Consider the following 24901-nt stretch of genomic DNA (forward strand, 5'->3'; position numbering starts at 1 on the left):
CTCACATTAGTGAGCTAAAACCAGTCACGATCAAGGGGAAATAATAAGTAATGCCCGCCATATTGTACGTGTGTTATGCGAGAAAGGGAAAGAACGATACGGAGTATCGATGCAGTGCCTCCCACACACACGTTCGTTGGAGCGCGAGCGCCAGGAGCACGAGAAGCGGGCCAGAGGAGGGTACACGGGCCGTGATTACCGTTACCGGGCCACCAACACAAGCTCAGGGAAGAGAGAGTCTTTACCGGTAATTTTCATCGAGATGACTGGACATCAGCAGCAACAACAGCAACAGAAGGCGGTGCAGCAGCAGCAGCGACTCCAGCAGCGGCTTGCGCTTCAGCAGAAGCTGAAGCGGTAGCAGCAACAACAACAGCAGCAACAACCGCAGCTGCAGCAACAACAACAGCAGCAACAACCGCAGCTGCAGCAACAACCGCAGCAGCAGCGGTAAACCGCGACCAGCCGCAACAGCCCTCCAGCTACTGCCGTCCCCACTGGTGTCGCGGTCCCCGTTGCCGGCCTGGCGAGACGCGTCGGAGAAGGAGGTATCCTCCGACGAGGAGGTCGACGATGGCGTCGCCGTCGAGATGGTGACCGTGGAGCTATGGAGGACAAGCGCGGCGAGGAGACGAGGTCCCCCGTTGTCTCCATGGACGAGGACGGCGACCGGCGGGCGGCTAAATCCCGAATGGGATACCGTCAGGTGAGGTGGGCTACGGCCTCAGGCACCCGGATCCCGTTCGGATCGCAGGCCCTATCGGGGAACCAGGAGGAGGAGGCCGAGATCGCGGTACGCCACCGGGCCACCCTCGGCAGGATGGGGGAGCAGCACAGGGAGTGGGTGGCGTCAGAAGCTGGAACATCGCCGCCATCGGCATCCCCTCCAGTGAGGGTGAGGCGGCCGAGGATCGTCCGCGGGAGAGCGGCGGGACGGGCAGTCGGCGATGCGCAAGTTATCTGCAATTAAAGAAATATAAGGTTAAGCACACTCTAAGAGGGATGAACGCATGGACTCACCTGGTCAGTGACCCCGCACTGCCAGTCCCGTGGCATGCCGCAGTGGATAGAGGGGGAGGAGGAGGGTCATCCGACCAAGGCCACCCCCCGAAACGCTCTGGGTCAAGGACGGCGTCCGGGGTATAATCATCATGGAGCGGCTGGCCATCTGAACGCACTGAAAAAAAGGAGACTTGGTAGAACAAGTTCGGCCAATGGAAACACACAAAACTTACTTGAAAGCAAAGCCGTGGAGAGAGGGAAGGGGAGGGTCGGCTGCCAAACAAATTGGCCTGCCGGGACGCGCTTGGCCATGGGTGGCGCCCCACCGCATGCATTAGAAGAAGGCTTTCGCGTCTCAGCCCAGCTCGAAGTGGCTGGAGGAAATATAATATAAAGTGGTAAAAAACAGCGTAAAAATGAATTGAAATCAAGCACTTACCCAAAACAAAACCACGAGCCCAGCAAAAATTGGGTTCAATAAGCTGAGACAAGCAAAGGCTGAGATCGGAGGAGCGCTCAGCCGTAACAGGATGAGGAGGTCGACGGAGGAGTGGTGTGTGGGAACAGCAGCGGCCACAAGGATCAAGGAAGGCGGTCTGCGCAAGGAGCAATGGGGGTCAAGATGCCACAGTCAAGATGCCGAACGACCAGGTAGGGTCTAATATGCTGAGACCATCCGGGTGAGATTCAGGAGGCCCTTGAACAGGACATTCCGGAACCCAAAATTTCAAAAGTTTCCAAAGCAGGGAAAGATGTAAGGAGTTGTAAAACTCACCACAATTTTAAGTGCAGGGGAGCGCTGCAAAGTAACAGCGGGAGGAGCTGCAGGCAGAGGAAGGTGGGAAATAACGCCTCTGAGGACTTTGGACTCGATGCAGCGGTGAGTCTGCAGACTTTGGACCCAAATAACGGTGAGTCAGCGGACTTTGGACCCACACAAAGAGGAGAGACCGTGAACTTACAGGACCGTTTCTGCACTTTGGACCCAATCACGCCACCAATCTGGAGGGAAGTTTCGGGACCAGGTTGCCGTATAAAAGGAGGCAGTGCGCACGCTGGAGGGACAGTCAAGTGAAAGTCGTGCAGAAGACCGTACCAACGCGAGTGGAAACCCAAGTGAATACCAAGTGTCAATATATCCGGATCAAAATCGCCGAGTCAAGAAGCCCAACGACGGGCACATCTACACAAACTGAGACTGCCAAGCTGAGATCCCGAGGGTGCAAGGTAAGTTTTAGGGCGCGTCTACAAGTCTCAAGACCGACGAAGTTGGTGGATTCTTAACAATGGATGTTATGGGAAAGGTACCCGGTGTCAGTCCACACGAGAGTGAGGACCTGCCGAGGGCCAGGCCTACGAAGTCCCGACCGAACTCCGGGGTGGAGCGAAGAGTGTTGACTGCACGCAGCGTTGCATAGCCCCGCAAGGGAGGTTCTGGTTAACATCCTCCAAGTTGTGAGAGACCAGTAGCGAGCCTATTACGCGAACGGTACCTGAAAGACTCGGTTCAGCAGAAAAGCTTCAAAACTGGAAGACTAGTTTAAAGAGAAACAGTCAGACCGACAGACGTATTTCGATTCAGGTCGTAATGCTGATCAAGAATATATGTGTATACCTTTTGTGGTCTGAGGTGTCTCCTTTACTGCGTTGCTAACTTCTGACTGAAATTATAATACCCTTTGCTCTGGATGGGTATTATAAACGAAACAATCAAAATCAAATTCTAATTGCCACACAAGCGACCGTATATTCATGTGTGCATCAACCGCTGATAAGGCACCAGGATCGCTTGTGAGGGACAGTTTACAACAATTATACCAACAAGTTGCTATGTGTGATGACCGTACTTCAATCGCTGAAAAGGCACCGGGACCATCTATACAAAGCAATTCTTAAAAAGAAAATAACCAAATATGGTAAGAAAATCAAAAATTCGACATCTCAAACTGCCGTATGTGGGGATCGTGAGAGTGTGCGGAAAGCACTTGGTGTACCTACTTATTTTTGGGCATTTCATCAGGACAGCAGATTCATCACTATGGTAATGTGGCACCGGCTTATAGCTGCATTGTGTATAGACAGCCTGGCGTCGATGTCATTGTGTGTGCTTTGAGAGGAGGTTTTTGTCGCGACGAAAGCTTGGCGTCGGAAAGCACTTGGTGTGTATGTAAGAAAATATTAAAAAAATACTATTCTTCAGAATAGTAACTTCATCACCATAGTAATTACCATATATGGCATAGTTGCATTGCGTATAGGCAGCTTTGTATGCTATAAATATATGAAAAGAAAAAAGAACAAGAAAATTTAGAGAAAACAACAAAAAAAGAAACGACTAAAGAAACAACAAACATTTTAACGCATATTGTTGTCACATGTTCATTAACCTCTAAAACACACTCTATTTAATATTTAATTAAATCACGGACATTACAGTTGAAATATCCATAAAAACCGGCAGAGGTGAAAGGAAACGCAGTAATACTACACGAAAGACAAACAACTAACACTAAACACAGGGAACCAAGAAAAAGGAAACTGCGTAGCGGATACACACATACAGGTTTTCTCTTATTTTAGAAAGAAAAGACAAACGCAAATAAAACCCACGTAAAATAAATATAAACATTAAATTCTCCTTGCACATCGAATGCGTACTATATTGCCAAACATATTTATATGTAAGTAGAACCCCCGTACATACAAATATACGAATTTTCTTGCACCCAAACATAGATACATACATAGTATCACATATTTTATTACACTTTATAATATTTCTATACTTCAAAAATTCATATATTATACATATTATTAATATACATATACCAGAGCTCGCAAATAACAGTTAACCGTTTTTCATCTAGTGCTCTCGGTGCGAGCACAACCGAAAAAGTTCATACTGTCTCGCACTCGCTCTGAGCAAGAGTTCCTTGCTGTCATCATTTGTGTTTTCTGTTGAGCACTTTTCGTTGAGCTCTTTGCATTTCGGTCTTTCAATGAGCAGTGCGTAAGGAGCAGATCGAGAAACGCTCGCACAATGAGAGTCACCAAAAGACCGATTGACCGAAAAACTCAATGCAAACGGTCTTGGCATTTACACACACACGTTCAATTCACGAAGACGATTAATATATTTCGTCCGCAAAACCGATGTTTAACGATTTGCTTGCCTATACGTGCACTGTATACCAATACATATGCAAAAGACCTTTTGCTTCACTGAAAACGACAAAACGGTCCTGGAGCAACCAGAACAAAACCGAATAGAAAAAAACGGTTTCGGTCTGAGCGCAACCGAACCCATTCACGAACCCATAAATCGGTCGTTCTCTGAGACTTTTCGTAGAGCTCTGACATATACACATAACTACAACTTAACATATTGTTACTTATATATACAAAGGTTATTCGCGATAGTTTGCAAACAACAATACAGATTTCTGTTCAATACACGTAAATGTTAAAAAAAAAACAAGAAAGGAAGCTAGCTTCGGCATGCCGAAAAAAATACATAGAGATCAAACAACTTCAAAGCTATGACGATTTTTCTATTATTTTCCATATTTCAACTATTGTTAATATCGCAGCTATATGATACAGTCGTCCGACTTTGGTGAATTTTAGTTTGTAATTCAAGAGTCACTAGACAACCAAAACGATGTTATAATTTTATTTTTGTTATTTCTGAAAAGATTTTTCGATCTTTCCTATGGCAGCTATGTATATGATAGAGTTTACCAATTTTGATCAAATTTAATCCGAAACTCAATAGTAGTTAAAAAACGCCATTTGGAAGAAATCAAGTCGATCTGATCAAAAACAACGGCATGAGAATTTTTCGTTTCATTCTCTCGTACGGGAGCTATTCGATATAGTCGGCCGATCCGGCCCGTTCTGGCTTATACTGCGTGCAATAACTACACAACTTTTTGGAAAGTTTTAGCAAGATAGCTTCAAAACTGAGACACTAGTTTGCGTAGAAACAGACAGGAGGACAGACAGACAGTCGAACAGACGTACAGACGTATTTCGATGTGTCTCCTTCACTGCGTTGCAAACTTCTGACTGAAATTATAATACCCTTTTGCTTCGCAAGGGTATAAAAAGCCGCCACTAATAATATAGTTAGGGGCAGACTAGGGCTAAGGAGCGGGTCCAGAGACTATCTGAGATAAGAGAAGCGGTAGAAACAAAAGAGAAAGATAAGTTCGATCAATCCCAAGCAATAATCCCACCAACGCTGTGGATTCCGGCGTATTAGCCATTCATCAATTCATCGTACTAGCCCTTGTACAGCAGCTACTTACCTACGAAGGACCGCCTGACAATCTTGATAGAATTATAGAAAGAGAAGAACCTGTTCCTTAAGAACTAGTGAGATGTTCAAGAGGGGGGCTGAAGACACCAGGCGGGTCGCAGGTTGTGGATAGCGAACGGCCTTTTTATAAGGTTAGTTGCGAATAAGAGCGAAGTCGGTGTTCTGACAAGACATTGGTCTGGCCGTCTTCAAAATTGTAGCCTTTCCCACCTCTCTTCCCTCACGACTACCTACCTTCTTCCCTCCTCACACAATCTCACTCCGGTGCAAGACTAAATTGTCATCCGACCCGTGCCGATAGTCAGCCTATCTGGCGGCTCGGATCAACAAATAAGCCCAGAATCTCACGAAGGGTTCAGACAAGTGGCGACCGCCTGTCCTAACCAGGCCTTACCCGGGTATGGCGTATCTCTACACGGGTGGATCATACTTTCTCCGCAACTCTTGGGATTCTATTATGAGAAAAAATATGAACACCAAACTGCCGCAGGATATTCCTACCTCAAGTGTCGCAAGGCACTTTGAAAATCGACTCCTTGACGGAGAGCGACCTCAGGTGGGACCTGCCAGAAGCGCAGCCACCGCAGAGTGCGGAACAACCCCCACAACGCTCAACTATCGCAGACCGGAAACGTGGGCTACCAGTACCATCCCGGCCGGCATGCCCTCCTCCCGCGGCCGGACAGAATATCAGGCTTGCCAAGAATGTGATGTCCTCCCAGCCAGAGGACAACCACGAGGCCTTGACGACCCCAACAGGAGAGGCCTACCGGGATCCAAGGTCAAATGGTACCTCAGGTTCTTTTAGCAGGGTATGACCCCTGATGAGGCACTGAAAAAGGTGAAGGAGCCACAACCAGTGGCCCAAAAACACTGCAACTGCCAGCAAGCGGGCGAATAGTACCCTCACCCCTCCTAAGGATACCCCGAAAAGGTCCAATTCAGAGGGCACCCCCTCCCGTCCCCCAAGGCCTGATGAGCCAAGCACATCGAAGGCGACGGCGAATAGGAGACTCCCCTGAGACATCTGCTGGCATACCCAGTGTGTCGGAGGCGGGTGGTAAAGGTGAAAAACAGCCACTCTCTACCTCTATTTCCCCTCTCACTGGCACACGTACCTCCAATGCGGAGGCCGCCTAGAGAGTCAGAGTTGCAGTAGTACCTGAGGACTACCAACAGGTGTACTTGAACAACGAAGAGCTTGCCGAGCTGGAAGAGGCCATCGTGGACGATGTAGTCACGTCGGCATGGGATTCAGCAGTCGCCTTCAGAGGTATCCACTTCAGGGTCGGATACCTCTTAATAGACTGCCTGGAACAAGACTCAGCGGTCTGGCTGAGAACTGTGACGCCCAAGCTAAGAACGTGGAAGGGCGTGCTCCTTGGTACTATGGTATCAAGGCCGTCCTGGCCAGGCTGTACACCACCCAACATCTTGGGCTAACTAGGGCATTAAAGGCCTGTACACCAAGAAATTAAAGAAAATTTAGCGACCAACGGGGTATATACCAAGAGCATGCCTATTAATAAGGAAAGATATCAATTATATTATCTTTACAGAATTTCTAAGCAGTGACTACGTCGCGGTAACGCTGAGCGGCACAGGCACGACACCAGCGATAGCCATAGCGTCGGCTTACTTCGCTGGGGACGCATCATGCCCATCACCGCAAATCATCGGACTCGTGGAGTGCTGCAGGCAGAAGAAGATGCCTCTGATCATAAGATGTGACGCAAATGCACATCATGTGATATGGGTAGCACCGACTTCAACAGCAGAGGTGAGCGTCTTATAGACCTTATTACAAATAGTAACCTAGAAATCGGCAATGTCGGTTCCATACCGACCTTTATTACTAGGGTAAGAGAGGAGGTCCTAGACTTAACTCTGATGAGCAGGTCGTTAGGACCATTCATCAAGAACTGGCATGTGTCGCCAGAGGAATCAATATCGGATCACCGAATCATTAGATTTGAATTAGACTTCAACGCCGCCCAAAAGGAACCCCAAGAAAACAAACTGGTATTGGTTCAGGACATTATAAGCAAGCCTGACGGTCTACAACAAAGACATCAGGAAGGCCAAACGGAAAAACTATAGAGACTTCTGTGAAGCAATCAGCACAGCCCATGAAGGGGCAAGATTGCACAAGGTTATGGCCAAAGCTGCACCAGAAAGTAACCTAGCCCTGAGGAAATTTAAAACCACCCACACTTCCGACGACAGGGATAAACTAGAGTTACTCTTTGAAACACACTTTCCTGGGGGCTCACCCCTGGTGGAGGATACGTCCACCCCAATGGAAGTAGTGTCCACTCCGAGACACCCCAGACCGAGCGCAGAGAACTGGGCAATTCCCTAAGTCCCTAGTCGCTCCGGAGAGACTTAAATGGGCAATTGGAACCTTCCTACCATTTAAGTCACTTTTTTTTTTTTTCTTTAAATTAGATTTTTATTATTGTCGCCGGAATCGTTCAGGACCACCTGAACATAACCGGGTACATATGAAATATGTGCCTAGACTATATACTGGGTTGGCAAGAAAGTCATGTCGTTTTTTTTAGTAATTTATTTACGACTAATCAAGCACCAGGGTCACACTTTTTAGTATCTTTTTAAAGCTTATTGTCTTACGTACTATCGACGAAAATTTGGTAATTATTCGATAACATTTGTGGAAGCTATAGCAAATTAAACATGGAGGACCAAAGTGAGCATTTTCGGCATTGACGCCGATCTAAATTCCAAGTGGAGTTGCCTTTAACACTCTTCACCGAAACGAGAAATACCAGATCCCGTAGCGTAACAACACATCAAATGGACAAGCATAAATGAGCGTGTATTATGAGTGCTGTGAGCGTTTTATTCTGTTGAGGAAAACATACAAACTTAACTTTAACCTCAACTTATAACTTCTACATACCGCAGTATTTCCTCCCTTCTCTCTTGGAATCGCCGATCGGAGTAACCGTGGCGCCAATCTTAGCGTAGCTTTTTAGCACATAATGTGACCAATCACAAACAAATATAAATCACTAACGAATACTGAACGTAGCGCGTAATTCAAAATACTGACTGACTATCGATACTTAACAGACATTCTCATTAACATTATCCGATCCGCGACATCCCGGCCCCCGTGAAGCGACCGCATTCACAACATCCAGCACAGCTAGTTTCGAAGCGGGGCGGATCATCCTGGCTCGATCGTCAGTCCTTACCGCCGCTCGTCTGGGCACTCCATCTACTCCAGTGAACACCTCCTCCACGATCCCTCGTTTCCATTCTCGACGTGGTATGGCCGGATCGCAGATGAACACTAAGTTTCCTCGACGCAGGGGCTCGACGTGCTTGCACCATTTCTCCCTGCGCACAAGAGTAGGCAAATACTCGTGTACCCATCGCTTCCAGAATCGGTCTCTCATCATCCTGGCCAGTCGCCACTGCTTCTTAGTGGCGCACTTCTCCAACGGCTGTCCATTCCCTCCGGGTAGATCCGGCAAATTGGGTACTCCTTTCAGCAAGTCGTTGGGTGTCAGTGGAGCTTCCTGGTCCACCGTGACTGGCAAGTGCGTTAGCGGGCGGGAATTGACTATGTTCTCCGCCTCGATCAACAGATTCTCCAGAACATGTTCCTTGGGAGCCAGCTCCCTCATCGTATGCGCCAGTACTTTCTTGACGCACTGAACCATTCTTTCCCAGGCGCCACCCTCAGCTGGGTTCGCCGGACAGTTGAAGATCCATTCCACTCCTTTGGACGACAGCTCGCCTTGGATCTTCTCTGGCTCGAAAACCTCGTCGAATCTTCTGGCCTCTCGGTTGGCTCCAACGAAGTTCTTCCCATTGTCGCTTCTTATCTTGACCACCGGTCCTCGCCGACTCATAAAGTTCCTCATGGCGATGATGCAGGAATCTGTGGATAAATCATGGGCCATCTCCAAGTGGATCGCCCTCGTGGTTAGACAGGTGAACAGTGCCACCCACCTCTTCTCAATGCGACGTCCGTTCGTCACGTGCAACGGTCCAAAATAATCCAGGCCTGTGTACTTAAATGGCCATCCGTTGGCCTCTAGTCGGTCCTCCGGCAGTGGTCCCATTATTGGCTGCATCGGTTGTGCCCTCCGCAACTTGCAAATGCGGCAGTCAGCCATCACCTTCCGTAGCAGCCTCCGTAAGCTCGTTATCCAGTACTTCTTCCGTATCTCGCCTATGGTCGCATCCTGGTTCTGATGCCCCATCTTCTCGTGGTAATGGCGTACTACCATCTCCGTCAGCGTGTGTCTGTGGGACAGTATAATTGGGCGCCGGGCACTGTATGGTGCACATGCAGCGGCGTCGATCCTTCCCCTTACACGCATGACTCCTTCGTCGTCGAGATACGGTGACAGCCCTCGCAGTTGGCTGCCTTCTTTCGGGATCTTTCCCGTCTCGTCTCTAGCTTCTCCAGAGAACGCTTCACTTTGCGCCCGCCGGATGAGTTCGCGCTCTGCCTTGGCGCACTCGTTTGCCGTGAGTCCATACTCCTCACTGTCGCTATACTGGCCGCGACATCGTCGGACGAATCTGAGAACCCAAGCCGTGGTCCTCACAAGACGGTTGTAGTTCGAGAACCTCTGAAAAGATATAAAAAACCCGTTTGCAGTCACCAGAGCAAACTCACATGGCATCTCTTCCTCGTCGCTCGCTTTCGTATGGTGACTACCACTCGAGGAACTCTTCGGCCAATTCTCCTCTGGTTCCCGTAGGAACGTCGGCCCGCATAACCATCGTGACCCTTGACTTAGGTCCACATGGCGTTGCGGCCTGGTTGCGTCGTCTGCCACGTTTTCGGCAGTTGGAACCCATCTCCATTGGGATACTTCCGTCGACTCCAGGATTTCTGCCACCCGGTTTCCGACGAATTGCTTATACCGCCGGTGGGTGCTGCTTATCCAGTGCAGCACGGTCTTTGAATCCGTCCATAGTATACATCCATTTATTTCCAAACTGTGTTCCTGTCTCACAGTGTTCATCAGCCGTGTCCCTAGCACGGCCGCTTGAAGTTCCAGTCTCGGGATGGACATTGTCCTCATCGGAGCACATTTCGTTTTGGCACACACGAAAATCGCCTGCACATCGTCGTTTGCGTAGGTGGCCCGCCAGTACGCCGTCGCAGCGAACGCCGACTGACTGGAGTCCACGAAGATGTGCAGCTGTAGTGCTCGTACTCGTCCTCTTCCAAAGTAATAACGTGGACATCGGAACTCTTTCACATAACTCATCTCTTGCCGCCAGCTCTCGAATGCGGCAGCTAGCTCGCCTGGCAACGGCTCATCCCAGGTGACTCCTCTTCGCCAAATCTCTCGCATCAGTAACTTGGCGGTTACCATGTAGCTGCTCAAAAAACCAATCGGGTCAAACGTGGACATCACTAGACTGAGGAACTCCCTTTTGGTGGGGACCCGTTCCCCGGTCATCACGCTGCTGGGCACCCGGTGGTATTTGACGCTGAATTGAAAGTCATCTGAAGCCGGATGCCAATACATGCCCAGTACTTTCTGCTCGGATTCGGTCCACTCGACGTTCTCGTTGGTCCCTTGCGGATTTAAGGCTCTGACCACTTTCGCCGAGCTGGAAGAGAACCGGCACAAATCGAACCCGGCACTTGCATGTATCTCTCTTACCCGTTTTGAAACGGCGATAGCTTCAACCTCATCTCCGAAGCTGTCTACGTAATCGTCCACGTAGTGGTACTCATTTATGGCCAGGACCGCCCGGGGATCGGTATCCACGTACCTTGAGGCGTTGACGGTCTTCACGTGCTGCGCTGAGCATGGCGAACACGCTGCTCCAAATGTCATCACCGTCATCTCGTAGATCTCCGGGTCCTTTTGGTCGTCTCCATGCCTCCACAGGAATCTCTGAGCGCATCTATCCTGTGGCTGTACCAATACCTGATGGAACATCTCCTTGATGTCTGCACAAACTCCCACGGCTCCTTCCCGAAAATGGAAGAGGACAGCCGGGAGTGACTTGTAGTTCTGAGGGCCTTTCAGTAGTGCTGAATTTAGGGATACGCCGTTCACTCTAGCTGCTGCGTCGAAAACTAGGCGGATCTTCCCAGGCTTGTTTGGGTTCTCGACCCCGAAGTGCGGCAGGTACCACAACTTGTCACCGTTACCATAAGTGACCTCCTGCTGCCCTAGTCGACGTGCGTATCCTTTCTTGACGTAGTCATCCATAATTCCATTGTAGGCCCGCGCGAAGTTCACGTCGCGCCTCATTTTCCTTTCGATGTTGACGAGTCTCTGCAGTGCCATGCTGTAACTATCTGGTAGTCTCACCTCGTCATCTTTCCATAGCAGCCCAGTCTGGTATCGTTGGCCTATCCGCTTAGTCGTTCCCTCCAAGATGCCCAGGGCCCGTTCATCGTCGCTTGCTGCGACCGGTGGCGCTGGCTTCACTCCGAAGTTTTCAATTTCGAAATAATCGCTGACCATCTTCTCCAGAGCGTCATCCTGAGTAACGGCTAGAAGGCACGATCTCTCCATCAGTGGACTCGCTTGACGTCGCACTGGTCCGTACACTACCCATCCAAGCTTGGTAGCTGCTGCGTATGGTCCTCCTGCCCCGAAACTTCTGGTCTGTAGGGGTATTCCTAGGTGCGCGTGATCCAGTCCAATAAGGATCCTTGGCGCTGCGTTGTTTTACGGCTTCACTGGTAGGCGCGCGCTTGGCCTTGCCGCCTTCACATCTTCCCGTCGTAAACTCTGCATCGGAAGATTTAGGTTGTTTACTGCGTACACGTTCCTTAATCCGTGTCGCTTCAGTTTGCCCGCTCCACTGATCTGCAGGCTAACCATCGTCGTAGGCTCTCTGGCAGACTTACCGCCGAACCACTGCACATTTAGTTGTCGATTCACACCATTTAGGCGTAGGCTTCGGACGAGCTCCTCGTCTATGAGCGTCACAGACGATCCCTCGTCGAGCAGTGCATATGTGTCCACCTGCTTGTTCTCCCCGTACAGCGTCACGGGCAGAATCCGGAATAGCAAATGACCTCCATCCGAATCGACACAACTAAGGTTCCGGTGCTGCATATCATGGCCGTTTGGACTCTCATTTTCCTTGCTCCCTGCGCTTCTCAGGCTTCTTGCATGGGACGTGGAAATGTTACTCGTTGTTGGATCCTCTAACTGCGGCATCCGCTTGCGTTGACTGATGACCTCGTGCAGCTCCCGTCTCTGGGTGCTCCGTAGCTCCCTCTTGTGGCCACCTTCTGACTGTGGTGTCCGTCTGGGGCTGCCGGCTTCGTCATGCAGCAAGTAATGATGCTTCCTCTGGCATCCGTAGACATTACACGTACGGCTTCTCTTGCAGAACCGTGCCATGTGCCCGGTTTCAAGGCACGCGAAACAGATCCGATGTTTCTTGATGAACTCCATCCGCATCCTGACCGTGGCGTGATGGAACTCCTTGCAATCCTTGATGCCGTGTTGCCCTTCACACATGAGGCAACCTCTGGGTTCTTCTCGATGATCACTTCGCATTGGATGATCCAAGTTCGCATTCGCATGTAACACCCTTCGCTTTGGGTATTTACTGCTCCCGTCCGTAATGGTACACACCAGCTTGGCGAGCTCACTTAGCCACTCGCTCAAGTGTGCTACCGTTGGATACGGTTTTATCATGGTCGCGTGTCTGGCCCAGTCCAACCTCTTACTTAGGGGCAATTTGGTGATCAGCTCCTCCATCAGGGTGGGATTTCCTAGGTGCTGGTCACCGCTGGCGGTTGACTGTAGAAACGCTGCGAGATTGCTCACCCTTGAGGCGAACGACACAATCCTTCCAATGTTGTGCTCCTGAATTGGCTGTAGCTCCTGTACGCTCTCCAGTTGACTCCGGATCAATTGCTCCGGACGTCCATAACGGAAGCGTAGCTGATCCATTACAGCTTCCACGTTGTTTGGATGAATAAGCAGTGATTTGACTGCCGTCCTCGCTTCACCCTTCAGAGCTTTCACTAGCCTCTGGTTGTTCTCTAATGGTGTACACTGATATGCTGCCGTCGTCTCCAAGAACGCACACTGGAATATTGGCCATTCCTCTGGCTGACCCTCAAACTCTGGAAGATAAAAAAACCCGTTTGCAGTCACCAGAGCAAACTCACATGGCATCTCTTCCTCGTCGCTCGCTTTCGTATGGTGACTACCACTCGAGGAACTCTTCGGCCAATTCTCCTCTGGTTCCCGTAGGAACGTCGGCCCGCATAACCATCGTGACCCTTGACTTAGGTCCACATGGCGTTGCGGCCTGGTTGCGTCGTCTGCCACGTTTTCGGCAGTTGGAACCCATCTCCATTGGGATACTTCCGTCGACTCCAGGATTTCTGCCACCCGGTTTCCGACGAATTGCTTATACCGCCGGTGGGTGCTGCTTATCCAGTGCAGCACGGTCTTTGAATCCGTCCATAGTATACATCCATTTATTTCCAAACTGTGTTCCTGTCTCACAGTGTTCATCAGCCGTGTCCCTAGCACGGCCGCTTGAAGTTCCAGTCTCGGGATGGACATTGTCCTCATCGGAGCACATTTCGTTTTGGCACACACGAAAATCGCCTGCACATCGTCGTTTGCGTAGGTGGCCCGCCAGTACGCCGTCGCAGCGAACGCCGACTGACTGGAGTCCACGAAGATGTGCAGCTGTAGTGCTCGTACTCGTCCTCTTCCAAAGTAATAACGTGGACATCGGAACTCTTTCACATAACTCATCTCTTGCCGCCAGCTCTCGAATGCGGCAGCTAGCTCGCCTGGCAACGGCTCATCCCAGGTGACTCCTCTTCGCCAAATCTCTCGCATCAGTAACTTGGCGGTTACCATGTAGCTGCTCAAAAAACCAATCGGGTCAAACGTGGACATCACTAGACTGAGGAACTCCCTTTTGGTGGGGACCCGTTCCCCGGTCATCACGCTGCTGGGCACCCGGTGGTATTTGACGCTGAATTGAAAGTCATCTGAAGCCGGATGCCAATACATGCCCAGTACTTTCTGCTCGGATTCGGTCCACTCGACGTTCTCGTTGGTCCCTTGCGGATTTAAGGCTCTGACCACTTTCGCCGAGCTGGAAGAGAACCGGCACAAATCGAACCCGGCACTTGCATGTATCTCTCTTACCCGTTTTGAAACGGCGATAGCTTCAACCTCATCTCCGAAGCTGTCTACGTAATCGTCCACGTAGTGGTACTCATTTATGGCCAGGACCGCCCGGGGATCGGTATCCACGTACCTTGAGGCGTTGACGGTCTTCACGTGCTGCGCTGAGCATGGCGAACACGCTGCTCCAAATGTCATCACCGTCATCTCGTAGATCTCCGGGTCCTTTTGGTCGTCTCCATGCCTCCACAGGAATCTCTGAGCGCATCTATCCTGTGGCTGTACCAATACCTGATGGAACATCTCCTTGATGTCTGCACAAACTCCCACGGCTCCTTCCCGAAAATGGAAGAGGACAGCCGGGAGTGACTTGTAGTTCTGAGGGCCTTTCAGTAGTGCTGAATTTAGGGATACGCCGTTCACTCTAGCTGCTGCGTCGAAAACTAGGCGGATCTTCCCAGGCTTGTTTGGGTTCTCGACCCCGAAGTGCGGCAGGTACCACAACTTGTCACCATTACCATAAGTGACCTCCTGCTGCCCTAGTCGACGTGCGTATCCTTTCTTGACGTAGTCATCCATAATTCCATTGTAGGCCCGCGCGAAGTTCACGTCGCGCCTCATTTTCCTTTCGATGTTGACGAGTCGCTGCAGTGCCATGCTGTAACTATCTGGTAGTCTCACCTCGTCATCTTTCCATAGCAGCCCAGTCTGGTATCGTTGGCCTATCCGCTTAGTCGTTCCCTCCAAGATGCCCAGGGCCCGTTCATCGTCGCTTGCTGCGACCGGTGGCGCTGGCTTCACTCCGAAGTTTTCAATTTCGAAATAATCGCTGACCATCTTCTCCAGAGCGTCATCCTGAGTAACGGCTAGAAGGCACGATCTCTCCATCAGTGGACTCGCTTGACGTCGCACTGGTCCGTACACTACCCATCCAAGCTTGGTAGCTGCTGCGTATGGTCCTCCTGCCCCGAAACTTCTGGTCTGTAGGGGTATTCCTAGGTGCGCGTGATCCAGTCCAATAAGGATCCTTGGCGCTGCGTTGTTGTACGGCTTCACTGGTAGGCGCGCGCTTGGCCTTGCCGCCTTCACATCTTCCCGACGTAAACTCTGCATCGGAAGATTTAGGTTGTTTACTGCGTACACATTCCTTAATCCGTGTCGCTTCAGTTTGCCCGCTCCACTGATCTGCAGGCTAACCATCGTCGTAGGCTCTCTGGCAGACTTACCGCCGAACCACTGCACATTTAGTTGTCGATTCACACCATTTAGGCGTAGGCTTCGGACGAGCTCCTCGTCTATGAGCGTCACAGACGATCCCTCGTCGAGCAGTGCATATGTGTCCACCTGCTTGTTCTCCCCGTACAGCGTCACGGGCAGAATCCGGAATAGCAAATGACCTCCATCCGAATCGACACAACTAAGGTTCCGGTGCTGCATATCATGGCCGTTTGGACTCTCATTTTCCTTGCTCCCTGCGCTTCTCAGGCTTCTTGCATGGGACGTGGAAATGTTACTCGTTGTTGGATCCTCTAACTGCGGCATCCGCTTGCGTTGACTGATGACCTCGTGCAGCTCCCGTCTCTGGCTGCTCCGTAGCTCCCTCTTGTGGCCACCTTCTGACTGTGGTGTCCGTCTGGGGCTGCCGGCTTCGTCATGCAGCAAGTAATGATGCTTCCTCTGGCATCCGTAGACATTACACGTACGGCTTCTCTTGCAGAACCGTGCCATGTGCCCGGTTTCAAGGCACGCGAAACAGATCCGATGTTTCTTGATGAACTCCATCCGCATCCTGACCATGGCGTGATGGAACTCCTTGCAATCCTTGATGCCGTGTTGCCCTTCACACATGAGGCAACCTCTGGGTTCTTCTCGATGATCACTTCGCATTGGATGATCCAAGTTCGCATTCGCATGTAACACCCTTCGCTTTGGGTATTTACTGCTCCCGTCCGTAATGGTACACACCAGCTTGGCGAGCTCACTTAGCCACTCGCTCAAGTGTGCTACCGTTGGATACGGTTTTATCATGGTCGCGTGTCTGGCCCAGTCCAACCTCTTACTTAGGGGCAATTTGGTGATCAGCTCCTCCATCAGGGTGGGATTTCCTAGGTGCTGGTCACCGCTGGCGGTTGACTGTAGAAACGCTGCGAGATTGCTCACCCTTGAGGCGAACGACACAATCCTTCCAATGTTCTGCTCCTGAATTGGCTGTAGCTCCTGTACGCTCTCCAGTTGACTCCGGATCAATTGCTCCGGACGTCCATAACGGAAGCGTAGCTGATCCATTACAGCTTCCACGTTGTTTGGATGAATAAGCTGTGATTTGACTGCCGTCCTCGCTTCACCCTTCAGAGCTTTCACTAGCCTCTGGTTGTTCTCTAATGGTGTACACTGATATGCTGCCGTCGTCTCCAAGAACGCACACTGGAATATTGGCCATTCCTCTGGCTGACCCTCAAACTCTGGAAGATCAGGCAATCTGCGTGGCGTCCATCCATTGACTAAGCCCGCTGTTCCATAGGAACCGGGTGACGGCGTAGATATCGCGATGTTGTGCTGTGGCTCCCGTGATGCGTGGGCATAACCTCGTTCTGACTGCACCGTGGCTGTGACACAACATGGCGGCGAGTAGCTTACAGTTGTACAACCTGTGACTTGTTGCCCGATCGCCGCATTTCCACTCAAATATGGCGGCAAACTTCCACTCAATTGTGGCGGCGGATTTGCACTCAATTGTGCCGGCAACTGTCCATGGCAAGATGGCGTCACTGATCCCGTTGGCAGATTTTCACTCAAGAGCTGCCCTTCTGTTGCGCTCAAACATGGCGCCTTACCTAGCGGTGTATTCGCCGCACCGCTCACTCCGACGCCGCTCAACCCGATACTAACGGGATTCCTGGCGGCCGTCGCTTGTCCTTCATTTGCCCTTGCCTGTAGGAGCTCCTTCTCCAGACTTGCGATCCTTTCCATGAGCGTCGCAATCTGCGTAGTCGTAGGGTCCATAGCCTGTCCTGGTTGTTCCGCCTGGGCAGTGTCCATGGTGCGTTTTACCCCACTTTCCTTTGGAGTCCGTGGCCGCTGTCGTCCACCATCTGCATTCGCCAAGCCGGCCGGTGTGCCAGATGCTGCAGATGTGGTCCTTGTAGCTGCGGTAGCCTCAGATTGGTTTATTCTGGGGCTCCGTCTGGGCGAATGTGTAGTCGGCATGTCGCACATGAATCTGTGTATGTACGCTTCCAAATGCCGCTAGAGTTCCAACTCCAAGACTCCGAATAACGGAATGCGAATAAAAGAAATGACGCCGATCTAAATTCCAAGTGGAGTTGCCTTTAACACTCTTCACCGAAACGAGAAATACCAGATCCCGTAGCGTAACAACACATCAAATGGACAAGCATAAATGAGCGTGTATTATGAGCGCTGTGAGCGTTTTATTCTGTTGAGGAAAACATACAAACTTAACTTTAACCTCAACTTATAACTTCTACATACCGCAGTATTTCCTCCCTTCTCTCTTGGAATCGCCGATCGGAGTAACCGTGGCGCCAATCTTAGCGTAGCTTTTTAGCACATAATGTGACCAATCACAAACAAATATAAATCACTAACGAATACTGAACGTAGCGCGTAATTCAAAATACTGACTGACTATCGATACTTAACAGACATTCTCATTAACATTATCCGATCCGCGACAGGCATATTTTGCTTTTTTACTTCCAAAAAGGAAAACAGCGGTCGAAGCTCGCGAAAAAATGTGCGAAGTGTATGGTAAAGATGCCATGAGTGATCGCCAATGTCAGCGCTGGTTTGCCAAATTCAGGCTTGGAGATTTTGGAGTTAAAGACGCCCCACGTTCTGGTCGACCATCGGACGTTTTTGACGAACAAATTCAGGCTTTGCTGGATGAAAACCGGCGTTATTCAACGCGGGAGATGTCAGAGAAGCTCAAAGTGTCGCATACAACGGTTGAAAACCATTTGAAGAAACTTGGCTACGTAAGCAAGCTCGATGTTTGGGTTCCGCATAACTTAAAGAAAATTTACCTAACTAAGCGTATCAACATCTGCTATTCTCTGCTGCAACGGATTAAAAACGATCCTTTTTTGAAGCGGATCATTACTGGCGACGAAAAGTGGGTTGTTTACAATAATGTCAACGAAAAAGATCATGGAGCAAGAGAGATGAGCCAGCCCAAGCCACATCAAAGGCCGATATCCATCAGAGGAAAGTTATGCTGTTTGTTTGGTGGAATTGGAAGGGTGTAGTGCACTTTGAGCTGCTGGGACGGAATGAAACCATCAATTCAGATGTGTACTGTCGCCAGCTATTCAATTTGGAGGAAAAAATTAAAGAAAAGGAGCCGGCACTAGCTAATCGCAAGGGTATAGTCTTTCACCATGACAACGCTAGGCCCCACACATCTTTAGTCACTCGGCAAAAATTAACGGAGCTGAATTGGGAAGTGCTACCACATCCACCTTATAGTCCGGACTTAGCACCTTCAGATTACCATTTGTTTCGCTCTCTTCAAAACTCTTTGAATGGTAAAAACTTTGATTCAGATGAGGCTGTCGAAAACCACTTGTCTCGATTCTTTGCCGGAAAAGACCAAAAGTTCTTCGAGCGCGGAATTATGCAGCTGTCCTGATATAAATAAATAATCTTTGAAAATATTGAAAAAAAAACGACATGACTTTTTTGCCAACCCAATACAATAATTTACAAGTATTTACATATGTTCACAAAAATTAGTGTACAACACGGGAAGACAAATCGCTGGGGTGGAATCTCTTTAAACGTCTAAGAGTTTGCGGGTCGACCAGCCTGCTAGCCAGTGGATTTGGATGACTCGTTAGCCTATCCGAGTACCGTCGGCTGTGTTGATTTAGTAGGTCGCCCACAGGAACAAGGCGTAAGTCGTTTTGGATGGCCTGGTTTGTCACATACCAGGGAAGTCCGGATGCCCGTCGAGCAGCACGTGCCTGCACTACTCTCAGTCTGTTTAGCTGGTGCTTGGAAGCGGTGCCCCATACTTCGATCGCATACGTCCATGTTGGCGAAAGGATTGCTTTGATGAGCAAAACTTTAGTCGAAAGCTGGAGGCTTTTGGATCTCAGGAGCCAATCGAGCTTCTGGAGTTTGCGAACGCACTTAGCTCTTATCGCCGTGATGTGGGTGTTCCATATGAGCCAGTGATCTAAGTGTACACCCAAGTAGCAGTGAGAGGTGCCGTTTTTAATGGTGTCACCATTGAATGTATGCACGATGTCGATCGCAACTCTTAGAGAAAAAGTGACGCATGCCGACTTGCTGCAGTTTATAGCAATGTTCCATTGCTTGGTCCAGCGCTCCATCGCACTTAGCCAGTCCTGAACAGCAGCCGAAGCTGTCAGCTGAGACGAGTGGGATGCAAGCAGGGCCGTGTCGTCGGCGTAAGTAGCCAGAAGCATACGAGCGTCTGTGGTGGGCGACGGAACTGGCATATCGCTTGTGTACATCGTGTATAGAAATGGACCAAGTACACTTCCTTGGGGCACTCCTCCGTGAATATGTGCCAAGCTGGATCGTGAGTCCTTTACTGCTACAACGAAGGTTCGATCGGCAATAAAAGACCTCAGGATGGCAAAATAGGGTGCAGGGAGAAGTTCCTTAATTTTGTAAAGGAGGCAGCCATGGGTCTTTCTAAAGCCGAACTGGTGTTGAGGAATATGGCTTTCTACTTGTGGTAGTTCCAATAGTCGACTGAGTAGAATCCGCTCGAACACTTTCGACAAAGTGGATAGCAGGCTGATTGGGCGGTAGGAATCGATTTTAGAAAGTGGCTTGCTTGGCTTTGGGATCATGATAATTCGGGCTTGCTTCCACAGTCTTGGAAAATGTCCCAGGCTTAGCATGGCGTTAAAAATTTTCACCAGCGCTAGCACTCCTTTGGGTGGGAGAGCCTTTGCCGCTCGATTGTCAATGCCATCGGGTCCAGGAGTCTTTTTTAAATTAAGCGCCTTTAACTGCAGCATGACTTCTTGCGGCGTGGTGTGTTTAATATGGTGCGCTGGCTGAAAGGGAGCGCGTAAGAAGCTTGCAACTTCGTCGCGGTGTAAAGCGTCTGGAAGATCGAAAGGAGTAATGGTGGCAGACAGATGTTCTGCAAAAGCGTTAGCTTTGTCGGAGTCGCTCTTAAGCCAGCGGCCACTGTGGCTTTGTATTGGAGATTGGACAAGCGGCTGTCTTTTGATTCCTCTCGTTAGCTTCCATATTGAAAAATCGCTGCAATTGTCCGGACCAGCTCCGTCCAGCAGGGTATTAATGTTTTTTTGACGGGTTTTCGCTAGCAACCTGCGCAGTCTATTTGTAGTGTTAGATAGAAGCTGCTTAGTTGCAGGATCGCCTGACACAATGAAATGCCTTCTGAGGTGCCGTTTTCGATCCAGCAAAGGAACCTAATGTTGAGTAGCCTAGCAATTGGACACATCCCAAATGCGTGACGTAGAGCTAGGGTGGTCCCCAAAGTAGCGAAGAAAGACATAACCAACCCCAAGTCCTTCAGACCTATCAGCTTAACTTCATATTGTCTTAAAACATTGGAAAATCTGGTAGACTACCATATTAGGAGCACAGTTCTCAAGCACCGTTAGCTGCAATCCACGCAGCACGCATACAGGGCAGGTTGTTTTTTGTCGCACTCTTGAAGGGGCAGAAGACAACAAAGAAGTAGTAAGCTGCCCCCACTAGGAGGAATATTGATGAGACAGACAACAAGGTGGATTGGAGCTTTGCTAAACTCCAGACAGGCAATGACGACGATTGGCACTAGCACAATGACTGCCGTAACAAGCAGAGGATGTCCGTAAGGTGGAGTTTTATCTCCTCTACTGTGGAGCGTACTAGTAGATTAACTATTAAGGAAACTCGCCGATAGAGGAATACAACAGGGCTATGCCGATGACATAGTAATTGTAGTCAGAGGGAAATTTGAAAAGACCAAAAACTAAACTTTATTGGTGCAGGGAAGTTGGGCTTAACCTCAAACCTTCAAAAACAGTCATTGTTCCTGATAAGTTGTGTCCCCTCCTGCCGGCAGCTCGGAGTCATAGAAAATTAAGGGGGTTCCATCGTCGTACAAAACACTTTGGAAATGTAAACAATATAATAATTTCACTATTTAATCGTGCTTCAAATGGTTTATATATAACAAGCAAATCAAAAAGAATAGCGCAGCTCCGTTAGCGTCGCGATGCAGACTAATTTGTCTCTCTCCCTCCAGCAGCAGCGAGAGCTCCCTTTGCCTAAACTCTTCTTAGGTATTGGCACCGTGGGGCCAGATCGCGAATCTGAACATGCCGCCCGCCAATGCTAGCCCACCAAAGTGCTTTGGGGGAGACTATGTTCGAATCGGCAAGCGACAGATCTTCGCTACCGACCGCTTCAGCTGTCCTTGCTGAGTTTTTAACGTCACTACGCGAACCAAGCCATCCTAACCCGGGTGAAGCTCCACAATCCTTCCGAGCAGCCACTGTGATGGGGGAAATCTATCGTCCTTGACGAGTACAAGTTCATCCAACTTTAAGTTTTCTGAATTTTGAGACCATTTTGAACGCTGCTGCAAATGGCTAAGCCAATCCCTACTCCAGCCGTCCCAAAAATGTCGCAACATTGATTCCTGAAGCAGGAAGTGCTCCCTGAACTTAGCAGAAGCTGGTCGGTATTCCGGAGGCGCAAGCGTGGAGTCGCCGATTAGGAAGTGGGCCGTAGTGAGCACTTCTAAATCGTCCGCGTCCGCTGTGAGCGGGAAAAGCGGCCTTGAGTTAAGGCACGCTTCTATGCTGATTAGCACCGAGGACATCTCCTCGTAGGTAAGTTTCCGATCCGCGATCACGCGCTTGAGGTGGTGCTTGACCGACTTGACGTTGGCCACCCAAAGTCCCCCAAAGTTAGGCGACTGAGGCGGATGCCAAACCTTTAAGTAGACGGTCTGCTCCCACAAAGTTGGTGCCGTTATCGCTATAAAGGTGCTGAACCATCCCTCGACGCCCAGTAAAACGGTCGAAGGACAGCAGGAAGTGCTCCGTAGTGAGCCCGGTCACCAGCTCCAAATGAACAGCTTTTGTTGCAAGACAGATGAACACTGCAATGTAGCCCTTGTAGGTGTTCGACCCCCGAATCCGCGCCGCTCTGAGCTCAATGCCTCCGGTATAATCCACTCCTGTCGTGACGAAAGGCCTCTGTGGCGAGTTCACTCGGTGAAGAGGCAGGTCTCCCATGAGCTGCGACGAGATGGTTGGGTTGGCGCAAAAGCAGCGAACACATTTCCGTATTACTCGCTGCTGGCGCGTATGAGCCAAGGTCAGCTGGGCACCTCCGTGAAGCATGGATGAGAATATTTAATAATCAGATCGGGAAAATTATGGGTACTGGGCAAAATAATAGGGTGGCGCCTGACCGGAGGCAACGCAGAAAATCTAAGACGGCCTCTTACCCGTAAAATATCCTCCACCAGAATTGGGGATAGTCGCAACAGTTTGCTCTGGGAAGGAAGCGGCTTTGAGTCTCTTACGGATCGAAGGTCCGGCGCGAACTACTCCTTCTGAACCATCAGTACGATGCAAAACATGGCGTCGTCGAGCTCGGGTATGCTCCAGGCTCCTGAGCGTCGGCTCGGCTTATGCGAAGCGTTAAAGACAAAACGCCTTAGGTAGGCGACCACCCGAACGGCTCGACTATACGTGGAAAAACGGACGACAAATGAAGGGACTGGAGAGACGTAGTGAATTTGGAGCTTATCCGCTTTCGCTTCCAGCGCTGGCTCGGATGGTAAAATCGAGCTGGGAAACTGCTTCAGCCAAGAATTTCGCTCGCGCGACAACCAGCCTTGCCCTTTCCACCACAGGGTGAAGTTCTGCAACTCCTTAGGTGTCAATCCTCTGGTCGCGCAGTCCGCCGGGTTGTCTCTGGTACCCACGTGTCGCCATTGACTTGGGTCAGAGTGGTCCAGGATGAATCCGACTCGGTTGGCCACCAAGGTCGTCCACCTTTGTACGTCTCCATTCAGCCAGTGCAAAACGTGGCGTCCGTCCAAAAGAATGTCTCCACCGGAACTCCTCCAATTCGAAACGCGGTGGACAACCACCTGACAAGCTTGACTGCCTGTACTGCTCCGCTAAGTTCTGTCCTGGGTATGGTTAACGGTCTGACTGGACGATGGTCCCGTTAACGTGCTCGACTCGCAGGTAAACAACGGCTGCATACGACGACGACGACCCGTCGCAGAAGGCATGCAACTGCACAACGGCTACAGAGGCGGGAAACGTACTCCGTCCACCGACTGACGGCGATGTCCTCGATTCCTGAAGGCCGGAGCGAAACGCTCGCCAACGCTCCAGAATCGCTGCTGGCACCGGTGAGTCCCAGTCCAACGAAATCTGCACTCCCTCGCTGTTCACCTTGACCAAAGTCACTTCCTATAAAATGAGCTTCCCAACGATGATGACCGGAGCTATCAGACCTAAGGGATCGAAAAGACGCGCGATAGCGGCCAGCAAGGTACTCTTCGTCGTGCAATCTGGAAAATCAAAATTCATTTTAAACCGGAAATAGTCGGAGTCTGGGAGCCAATACATCCCCAACGCCTTAACAGGATCCTTTGTATCCCAATTTAAAAAGAGTCTGACAGCATCGATGTTCCTGCGGGACAGAAGCTAACAATCGCGGATCGTTGCTCGACCATTTGCGCAATTCCATCAGTGCGGATTTTATAGCTCCCACGACTTGCACCCGCTTCTCTTCCGCATCCTCCATGGTGTGCCCTCCAGTTAGTATGTCGTCCACATATATTTCTTCCTTCAAGGCCTCGGCGGCCCTTGGGAATGAATCGCCAACTGGTGTAAGACTCTTATGGCAGTGTATGGTGCGGATGCCGTTCCGAACGTTAGAGTCGAAAACGCGTATGCCTTGATGGTTCCATTCGCCGCCCGCCATAAAATCGGCTGATATTGCGTGTCCTCCGGGTGAACGTCAATGCAGCGATACATTTTCTGAATGTCAGCTGCAAAATCATAACGATATTTTCGCCAATTGAGAAGAACTGCAGACATGTCGTTTTGGAGAGGGGGTCCGGTGACTAGAACATAATTTAGGGATCTCCCGTTGCTCGTCTTCGCGGATGCGTCGAACACGATCCTCTGCTTCGTGGCAGGACTTTCTGCCTTGTAGACGGCATAGTGGGGTAGCATACAAGATGCATGATGCATTCCGGTCGGAGTGCGAACACACAAGCTGCTCTCGGATCCTTCCGCGACAGCGATTTGTCCCAAGGTGAAATACTCCTCAATCTCCTCAGCGTACTGTCTTTCTTGCATCCGGCGTGCCGCAAGCCGCCTCTCGAGCTGGAGAAACCTGTTAAGGGCCCCTTGGTGAAATCGTCCCAACACGATGTTGTGGTCCAGATACC

General features: G+C 50.2%; 1 protein-coding gene across 1 annotated transcript; it reads right to left on the reverse strand.

The window, feature by feature from the left end:
• Positions 1 to 21928: 21928 nt before the first annotated feature.
• On the reverse strand, positions 21929 to 22823 carry LOC122319802. The gene is made up of 2 exons (XM_043207596.1): positions 22473 to 22823; positions 21929 to 22426 (listed from the first exon to the last, which is right to left on the reverse strand). Exons 1-2 carry the CDS (start codon positions 22821 to 22823, stop codon positions 21929 to 21931), a joined length of 849 nt encoding a protein of 282 aa, XP_043063531.1.
• Between the last annotated feature and the right edge of the window lie 2078 nt (positions 22824 to 24901).

Source organism: Drosophila ficusphila, unplaced genomic scaffold, assembly GCF_018152265.1.
Source record: "Drosophila ficusphila isolate 14025-0441.05 unplaced genomic scaffold, ASM1815226v1 contig_2, whole genome shotgun sequence".
NCBI classification, from domain to species: Eukaryota; Metazoa; Arthropoda; class Insecta; order Diptera; family Drosophilidae; genus Drosophila; species Drosophila ficusphila.

Coding starts and splice junctions, on each gene's coding strand:
- LOC122319802 (XM_043207596.1), bottom strand. CDS start 22,823: ATGCTTCACGGAGGTGCCCAGCTGACCTTGGCTCATACGCGCCAGCAG. Junction 22,427..22,472: donor TTACTGGGCGTCGAGGGATG/GTTCAGCACCTT, acceptor TTGTGGGAGCAG/ACCGTCTACTTAAAGGTTTG.